At 50.5% G+C, this 9,771-nt stretch overlaps 1 protein-coding gene across 1 annotated transcript in view; it reads right to left on the reverse strand.

Moving 5' to 3' along the window:
• Positions 1-545: 545 nt before the first annotated feature.
• The window catches only part of FAM151B (family with sequence similarity 151 member B), a 48,550-nt gene continuing 39,324 nt past the window's right edge, over positions 546-9,771 (reverse strand). The window contains exons 2-7 of the mRNA XM_079333338.1: positions 8,229-8,249; positions 7,524-7,649; positions 6,445-6,601; positions 3,109-3,317; positions 1,674-1,809; positions 546-708 (exon numbers count right to left, since the gene is read on the reverse strand). Of these exons, the coding sequence (XP_079189464.1) occupies positions 675-708; positions 1,674-1,809; positions 3,109-3,317; positions 6,445-6,601; positions 7,524-7,649; positions 8,229-8,247 (681 nt within the window). The 5' untranslated portion in view covers positions 8,248-8,249 and the 3' untranslated portion in view covers positions 546-674. The remainder of the gene's footprint in view (positions 709-1,673; positions 1,810-3,108; positions 3,318-6,444; positions 6,602-7,523; positions 7,650-8,228; positions 8,250-9,771) is intronic.

Raw genomic sequence — 9,771 nt, forward strand, 5'->3', positions numbered from 1 at the left:
ATTTTTCAGAGACCCTCTTAAGTTTTCTGTCTTGAGCTTTGACCTTGGTTGGAACAATTTTATTAAACTCTGGGCAGGCAGACCAGGTGAAAAAGATGAGTAAACGGCAATATGTAGGAAGCTGGTTTTATTCTCATTCTATTACAAGTGAATAATTTTTATAATGAAATGGTTAGGAGTTTGTAAGAACTATTTTTAAAGGAAAATGTAAATTGGTGTATGAAAACCACTGAATACATTTCAAGTGCCTCAGCAAAATTAATTAGCTTGGAGGGAAAACACCTGACTTCCAATCTAACAATCAGCTTTGACATTTTTCAGGAGACACTGCTACAAGAAATGTAAATAGTGAATCCAATACAAGTCTTTGGATTGGATGAATTCCCAATTGCAACATCAAACTATTTAGTCTATTTAACTACATTCATCTCAGGAAATGTTTGCAGCAGAACTGGATTACACACCTACGCACCATTTATCAGTCCTTACAGTAGGTAATGAAGATTCTGGAATTTAACTACTTTATGGAAATTAATAGCAACCACTTGTGTTTGAGGACTCAAACTTTGGAGAACTGAGGGAAATAAAGCCCTGAGAGAAGAAATATTTCCAGTGCTGAGGATGACCATGGGCACATGACCCTGCTGTGTGTGACTGGAGCAGGCTCATGTTGGTCAGGACAGGTGAGAGCTGAGGGCTGGCACAGATCTGAGGGATGAGGGAGGGAGCAGCCCCTGCAGGTTTGGGGGGCTGGAGGAGGCAGCACTGACCTGAGGGATGAGGGATGGAGCAGCCCCTGCAGGTTTGGGGGGCTGGAGGAGGCAGCACTGACCTGAGGGATGAGGGATGGAGCAGCCCCTGCAGGTTTGGGGGGCTGGATGGAGCAGCCCCTGCAGGTTTGGGGGGCTGGAGGAGGCAGCACTGACCTGAGGGATGAGGGAGGGAGCAGCCCCTGCAGGTTTGGGGGGCTGGAGGAGGCAGCACTGACCTGAGGGATAAGGGATGGAGCAGCCCCTGCAGGTTTGGGGGGCTGGATGGAGCAGCCCCTGCAGGTTTGGGGGGCTGGAGGGAGCAGCCCCTGCAGGTTTGGGGTGCTGGATGGAGCAGCCCCTGCAGGTTTGGGGGGCTGGAGGAGGCAGCACTGACCTGAGGGATAAGGGATGGAGCAGCCCCTGCAGGTTTGGGGGGCTGGATGGAGCAGCCCCTGCAGGTTTGGGGGGCTGGAGGGAGCAGCCCCTGCAGGTTTGGGGTGCTGGATGGAGCAGCCCCTGCAGGTTTGGGGGGATGGAGGAGGCAGCACTGACCTGAGGGATAAGGGATGGAGCAGCCCCTGCAGGTTTGGGGGGCTGGAGGAGGCAGCACTGACCTGAGGGATGAGGGAGGGAGCAGCCCCTGCAGGTTTGGGGGGCTGGAGGAGGCAGCACTGACCTGAGGGATAAGGGATGGAGCAGCCCCTGCAGGTTTGGGGGGCTGGATGGAGCAGCCCCTGCAGGTTTGGGGTGCTGGATGGAGCAGCCCCTGCAGGTTTGGGGGGCTGGATGGAGCAGCCCCTGCAGGTTTGGGGGGCTGGATGGAGCAGCCCCTGCAGGTTTGGGGGGCTGGAGGAGGCAGCACTGACCTGAGGATTGAGGGATGGAGCAGGCCCTGCAGGTGCTGGAGGCAGCAGCACTGACCTGTGAGACTGCTGGAGCAGCCACTGGAGCTGCGGGATGGAGCCGGGCAGCAGCGCAGCTCTGACGGGGAAGGTCACGGGCTGGGACAGGGGGTGGCACAGCTGGGACATCTCCTGCACCATGGGCCACTGGTAGCCTGGGGACACACAGGGCACTCAGACCTCACACCCACAGCCCTGGGGAGCCCCATGTCCCCCGACACCAAACCAACACACATAATGTATGTCTGCCCTTTCTCTAACGAGCTCTGCTGCACTGACTCCAATATGGCCGAGTTTAACACTGTCAGGGACCCTTCAAAAATAAAAACATGAAGGAAAGATTAGGACAAGAAGTTAAATTGATCCACTAGGAATGAACACTAATCAACACACACAGACAAAAGCATTCTGTGTCTAAAAATGCTAAAATCAAGCAATCTAAAATACTGAAAGTGCTTTTGCTGAGATTTTTACAAGGACTGGAGCTATTTCAAATTACATTTAACTGCTCTTTTGTTTCTACAGGCTATGAAGATCCTGTAACAGCAGTTAATAACTTTTTTCTCAATTACTCATATGGAATGTAGTAACTACAAAGCATAAAAAAGCACTAAGTATTTTTTAAAAAGTTCTGTTGGGCAAGCAGCAACTTCTAGGTGAAATCATTCAAATGCGTTAGTTTTCTTAAATTTTATAGTAGAGCCTTACTTTTTATTTCTATAAACTGGAATTTAGAATGGAGATAAAATCAAATTTGTTTTCATATGTTACCCAGTACTTCTAACGCGTTTTCCAGCAATTTCTTTTTGCACTGAAAATCCCTGGGAGAAAGCACCAGTTTAATAAAATTACAGTTGATCATGTAACAAAATATTAAATCTTGCTAATGAGTAAGTGGCAATGGGAATGGTGTGCAATCCTAGCATGGTGGCCCCAGACAATACCGGAGGGGACTCTGCTTCTCATAATGCGAATTCCTAGAGGGAGCTTGTGATAAAGAACCTATAATCATGAAAATTGGAAGCTTTACTGCAAAAATTCAAGTATGCAAGAGAAATGAAATGATAGAGATAAGGCTGACTCACAATTTGATTTCAGTGATCAAAAAAAGCAGAGATTAAGTTTCACATTTTCGGCTGATCCGTTTTTCCTCGGGACACATGTCGGATCACCGAGCCAACACCCTCAGGATTCAGGGAGAGCTCTCCCTGAAACACAGGCTAAGGAGCTTGTCCCTGAGAAGTGCTCAGCAGGTGAGAAGCAGCTGAGGCACAAACCAGCAGATTTTAAGAAGGGGTTCTCACCCAGCTTTGCCGCAGCACCGGACAGATCGCGCACAGAGCGGTCACACAGCCCAGCCCAGCCCAGCCCGCACAGTCCCCGCACCCGCAGCCGGCGGTGCCCCGGGGCTGCCGCCAGCTGCACACACCTGGAGGCCAGGAGCCCCGCCTTACCTAGGCCCGGGTGGCAGGCGGTGGTCCAGCCCAGGGACAGCGTGGCGTCGGGGCAGGCCGAGGTGACGGCGCCCAGGAAGGCGCGGGCGTCCAGCGGCGCGCAGCTCCCGCGGGGCCCGGGCAGCACGTCCCCGTTCAGCCACACGGGCCGGGCCGGGGCCGGCCCCAGCCGCCCCAGCAGCTCCAGAGAGGGGCCCACGGCAGCCAGGCTGTGCGGGGACACAGGCCACGCTCACAGGACGGCCGCGTCCCCGCAGTGCCACCCCCCGCCAGCTGCTGACTCCCCCGGCAGGAGCAAACCTGGACGAGTCACTGAGTCAGGGGTCTCTCTCAATTCTTCAGAGAGAAATCAGAGTGCAGGAGTTGAATTAAAGCCTCTGGATGCAGTGCAGTATATTAAGCCTCTCACACATAAAGTAGACATTTAGGCAGAAGGATGCCAGTAGTTTTAGGGTGAGCTCTGATGCTTTTAGTAAGTGAAAGGTTTCAAATGCCACAATTGCAGAGTGAGTTCTAGTGAAGGTTCAAACACATTGGTATCTTCAGTAGAGGCTCCAGGCCCACAGCTCTCTACACAGTGCTTAGACACAATAGAGTTAGAGTAAGAATATTGTTTACATTTTTTAAAATAGAACAAGATAGGTTGTATGCATAGTTTATATGCAACCTACCATGTTAAGAAACTGGAATTCTACCAGGTTAAGGAGTGCTGGTCTGAGTTTGCATCTTAGCTTGTTGGAAAAGTCCTATATAAGAGTTTGTATTGGGGAGAGTTGGTGCTTTTAGCCTTTGCCTTTTGCCAGGGCTTGTAGCCATTGGCTGATTGCTGCTGCTTTGCCATTGCCTGTTGAGACTGATGTGCTTTGCAATAACTAATCTTTTTAACTATGAGCTGCTTTGGTTTTTAGAGATTACCCAGTGAAGTTTGTGCCAAGAGCACAGGAGGTTGTCACCTCACACAAACCCCAGCTCCTGCTTCCCCTTGCCAGTTCTTCACCTGAGAAGGGCTCCACCAAAGGAAGCCCCTGCAGCCCCTAACACCTGTGTTTCACCAGACCTGAAAGCCACAAATGCTGTGAATTCAGTCCCAAGAGTGAAAGTCATCTCTCCCCACCTTAACCATGCTCAAAGTGCCAGAGATTTTATCACTATGTCAGATCCAGGCTCAAAGCTGCCGTCACAGCCCTGCAAGGTGGTGCACCTGCACCAGCAGAACAAAAAGCCCAACACAGACCAATTTCAGGCAATTAAGAGAGAGAAGAGACACCCACTTGAACATTTAATGCCTGGCTGTGGTTTCTCCCACAGCTCCAAAGTGTGGCAGCACACAGAAGCCTGTCTGTCCAAGGATCATCTGACAGCTAATTATTAAACTAAAATATGAGCTGGCATCACCTGAGGATCCAGAGCAGACTCCCTGTGAGAATTTAACATATCTGTGGTCACATATTCCTACTGGCCTGTCAACCAAAAGAAAAAGCACAACTAGCTATTTTCTAGCTCTAGCCTACCAAAACTTTCAAAGCACTGTGAGGGAAAGGAGATGGGGAACAAAGGGGAAAAGAAGTGACCACCAAGAAAATCTTTCTGTCACAGTACATTAATTAATGCACCATGTAACATCAAGGACTTTAATATCACTATGGTCAGATTTTTGGAATCATGTTAGCTCTAAAACCAAGAACGTGTCTCCTGAGCTGCTTGTCTTCTTTCCTCTGTAAAGTCAGTTTGTGTATTTTGCCTCTTGTGCTGTTGGGAAAGCTGCACAGAGGCAGGAATTCCACTCACTGGAGATGAGCTCAAGTTCTCTAGGAGAAAAGCCAGTGCTGGCTAGTGTTTGTTAATGTGTGGGCTTCAGCATTCCTTACACCATCTGGGCCCAGAACAGTTTGTATCCTCACACTTGCACAGGACTGTCAGGGCCAGTGGAAAGCCTTCCTCTGCATTACAAAATACAAGGTAATAGAGTGAGAAAAAAGCCCAAAGCAAACAGCAACACAGGAAAAAAAACACCCCAAAAAACAAAACAAAACAAAACAAAACAAAACAAAACAAAACAAAACAAAACACCCAAAGAAAAATCCCTATGCAAAAAACAACCACCAAAAATCCCAACCCCAAAACACCACAAGCCCCAGAGAGCACTGGGTTCATTGGGCAGCATTTAGAAAATTCAGACTTACTGCTGACTTTGTGTGAAATTACTTTGGCATTTCTGAAGTGTGACACTGAAGACCTTTTGCAGAATACATTAATTTCAGTAGCCAAAGCCAGCAGGAAATGCAATTATGTGGTCAATCAAGCTGATAGAGCAGAGGTATAAAAAACAGATTTTTACAGGACCATTGAAATAATCTCCAAAACTTCAGCAATGGCATCCAAATAAATATTATCTAAAGGAACATCAAATTCTGTTGTTAGTAATTTGACTCTATCTGCACTGTGTGATGTATTTTTAAATGCTTTTATACAATCAGACTTATATAATGCAATGCACTTTTAAAAGCTTTTTTGAATCGCTGAACTTGGCTGTAAACTTCTTTTGAAATAAATCAAAGGTAGGTTGTTTAAAATCACTTTAAATAATTAAAATGGAGGAAAAACCCCACCCAAACTCACAAGAAATAAACTCAAACAAATGCCTACTGCTCATTTTTCCCTTCTATGCCCAGAAGGACACACACACAGATCCTGTGACAATAAAAGTATTTAGCCTGCCCACGTTTTTTTACTTTCATGAACTTTCACATGAAAACCATGACTGTGTTAGACACAACCACAGGAATAAATCACATTTTACAGCTATCTTGTGGGGGCTTTTTGCATTTCTATAGAGTACTTAATCACTGATTAAGCTCTTTGTAATTTGCTGCCAAAACAGACTGAGCACATGGAACTTCAGACAAAGCCAGAGTCAGGAGCTGAAGGGGTGCACGTCTGGAAATCACAGCTCATTTCAAACTCTTTCAGGGCAATCTCGTGGGGTTTTCAGGTGTGGTTTCCATTTGAGAAATGAAACAGCCAATGATTCAAACTGTGAATGAGCCTCTGAACATTTATTTAGTCAGGCCAGAGAAAGTGCCTTCCAGAGAGGCACCTTCCCGACGGGAAAGCTCTGCTCTCAGTACCTAATTCACTGAATAGAAAAAATTAATTATTTGTAGTTCAAAACGCTTTTAAACGCCTGGTTTTTGCCATGCTTTGAGAATTGTGGGCTATGTTTCCATATGGATTATGCTTCTGAACAGCACAGTGAGGAGAAGCCTGGCTGAGGATCCCCTGCAGAACTGTAAGGGTAAGAATGCAAACAATGAAACACTGTTTTTGTTGAGATACCTCTTGAAGTCCAGCTTGATGCCTTTGTCGGTGCCGGCCATGCAGGCCAGCCACTCCTGCAGGGTGATGTCGCTGTCAGTGTCCGGGGGGTGAGCCAGGATGGGGTCCCCGTGCCCGCCCCGCAGCAGAACATCCACCTCCACCATGTGCACATCACCTGGGCGTGGACAAATCACACCTCAGCTGCCAGTGCTTCAGGGCAGCAATCACCCACCGAGGCTGCCTGCTCAGCCCCAGCAGCCTGCCCCAACGGCAGCTGCTGTCTGTCACACAAAACATGCAGTTTTGGGGGGTCTGAACCTACTAAACTCTTAGCAACCTACAACCATGTGAAATTTGATCTCTCAGGGTGCATTTGGGCAAGCAACCACGCAGGTTTTTACCTTCATGGGAACAGAAAACTAGACATCAAACACGTGAATGCACTCTTACTAAATTTCAGATCTTTTCCTCTTTTCCTGACAGAGGACTTAAAGCTGGCACAGCCTGAGCATTCCCCTTGACTCGTGGCCAATGGTGACCAGGAAAATGCTAGCTCACACTCAAGAAGGGCAAAGAGGGATCTTGTGAGTGCTCAGGCTCTTGAAAACATCTTTATATCATGAATCTGAGCAGCGCTACCAGCTTTGCAGAAAATCCAATACACACAGTGAAGACTGAAATACGAATGAATGAAGAGCTTGTGATGGTATTCAAGATAAAGGATATTATATATAAATTTACACAAGTATGTATTTGTCAAATATTTACACACAATTTTACACGCAGTTCACAGAGGTGCACCAGGGCACCTCTGGCTCTGCACAGGAGGGAAAAGCCAGATTTAGGATCTGCTCCCAGAGAACAGGGGCAGGAGGAGAGGGAACGGCCTCAGGCTGGGCCAGGGGAGGCTCCGGGTGGATTTTGGAGAAATTCCACCCTGGAACGGGCTGTCCAGGCCCGGCACGGCTGAACAGGGGAGCCCCATCCCCGGAGGTATCTAACAGCCGTGGGGAGCCTGGAGGAAGGAGGGGAAGAGGAAGGGGAAGAGGAGGAGGAAGAGGAGGAAAGGGAAGAGGAAGGGGCCTGTCCGCACTCACTGCGCGCGGCCTCCGCCGCCCGGGCGCGGCTGTTGGCGGCGTGGAACCAGCGCACGGCGGCGCCGTCCCTGGCCCCGATGCTGCCGGTGCGCAGGAAATGATCCACGGGCCACTCGCTCCAGGAGCCTGCGGGGACAGGCCGGGACACGGCCGGGACACGGCGGGAGCCCTCAGCGCGGCCCGCCCGCCGGGGAGCCCGGCACTGCCCCGGCAGAGCCCTCACAGAGCCAACACAGTCCCCAAAGCCCCGGCACAGCCCCTCACAGCGCTCACGGCCCTGGGAGAACCCTCCCCAGCCTCTCACAGCCTCCATAGCCCTGCCCAGCCCCGGCAAACCCGGCACAGCCCTCACAGCCCCCAAAACCCCGGCACGTTCCTCACAGCCAGCCCTCACAGCCCCTATGGCCCCCACAGCCCTCATGGCCCTGGGACAGCCCTCCCCAGCCCCTCACAGCCCCCATAGCCCTGCCCAGCCCCGGCAGACCCAGCACAGCCCTCACAACTCTCATGGCCCCCACAGCCCCTGTGGCCCCGGCTCAGCCCTCAAAGCTCCCCACAGAGCTCCCATAGCCCCCACAGCCCTCACAGCTTCCATAGTTCCTCCCAGCCCCGGCAAACCCAGCACAGCCCTCATAGCGCCGACACAGCCCCCAAAACCCCGGCACAGCCCCTCAGAGCCCTCCCGAGCCCCGGCGCGGCGCTCACCCCGCGGCCCGCCCGCCATGGCCCGCCCCGCTGAGGGCTGGGTCCCGCCGCCTCCGCGCGGGCGGGGCCGGGCCGCGGCACCGTGCTGGGACGGCTGTCTGTGTGTGTCTGTCTGTCTGTGTGTCCTGTGGAGCGTAATCCGCAAGGAAAGGGCTGATCCGTGGGACAGGCAGGGTCCGCAGCCACGGCGGAGCCCGAGCGGTGTAGGGCGGGCTGTGGCCAGGTGGACACCAGCAGGAATTTCCCCGTGGAAAGGGTGCTCAGGGGCTGTCCAGCGGGTTTGGAGCGCCCACCCCTGCAGGCGACCGAGAAATTTCTGGAGAAGGCACTCAGTGGGAACACTGGGGACCAGGCAGAGCTGGGACTCTGTGGGCTGGGAAGGATTTCCCATCTTAATGATTAATTCGTGACTGTGAAATCAGGACGTTGGTGTACATCCATTCCATGCATGCAAACGTGTGCAGGCCTGGGCTCAGAGCTGGAGGCAATCCCTGGTCACTGAACACAGGAACAGCTGGGGCACAGAGCAGCTTTCTGTAAGGAGTGTAAATCAGGGCAGGTTAACTGGGATAACTGGGACAGTGGGGTGTGCACCCAGGGTCAGTCTCTCTCCAGGGTGCCACTGTGGCCTTGGGGCACACTGAGGGATGAATCCCAGATTTGGGGCAACATCAGGAGTCCCAGATAGCTGCAGAGACAGGACACACACATTCCAAATCTGCCTCTGCTTGTTTCATTATAAATAAAGAGGTGGAAGGTCGCAAGCACTGTAGTTAACTTTATTGATCATTACTGAAAAGGAGGTAGTAGAGGTTAAGTGCCAAGAGGCAGCTGTTCCTTCAGGTGCCCTGGCCCTGTCACAGACCCAAAACACTGCTCAGCCTCTTGCTGGGCTCCCTCCAGGGCCTGGGTGCAGCTTGTTTTCAACAAGGACACGTTTTGTTTGTACTGTGCGTGCGTTCAGCCCTTCTTCTAACAGCAGCTTCTCAGAAGTCAGCACAGCAGCTTCTCTCAGGAGAAACTGAAATGCAGCTCAGTTCCATCCAGGGTAAGATCTCAACGCCTGAACCCTTCTAGGACTGGAGTGTTAAAGCACAGGTAACAGCAGAGCAGATTAGGTTAAATTACAAATTGTTTTTGATTCAAAAACATAAAATATCCCCTATTAGCATCAAGAAGGCATCCAAGTTTTAATACTCTCATTATAAAATTGTACCAGCATTTTTACTGAAAGCAATATAGATCTTGTATGTATTTAGTTTTGGTTCTGTTCTTGACAAGCAGTTGTGTGGCTGCTATCAAATCCCAACTGCAGTTCAACGAACCTCCGTACAAATAACATGCATCACAAATACATAAATAGATCTGAATGACCCAGTATCAAAAATACATCTATGCAAGAACCTCAGGTATACTAAAAATCCCAGAACAGTTTGGATTGGAAGAGACCTTAAAGAGTTCCAACCCCACCTGCCACAGGTAGGGACACCTTCCACTAGAATCAACCTGTTCGTGAAAATTCAGACTTAATACATCTGTTCTC

The sequence above is a fragment of the Erithacus rubecula genome (assembly GCF_903797595.1).
Source record: "Erithacus rubecula genome assembly, contig: scaffold_96_arrow_ctg1, whole genome shotgun sequence".
Taxonomy (NCBI): Eukaryota; Metazoa; Chordata; class Aves; order Passeriformes; family Muscicapidae; genus Erithacus; species Erithacus rubecula.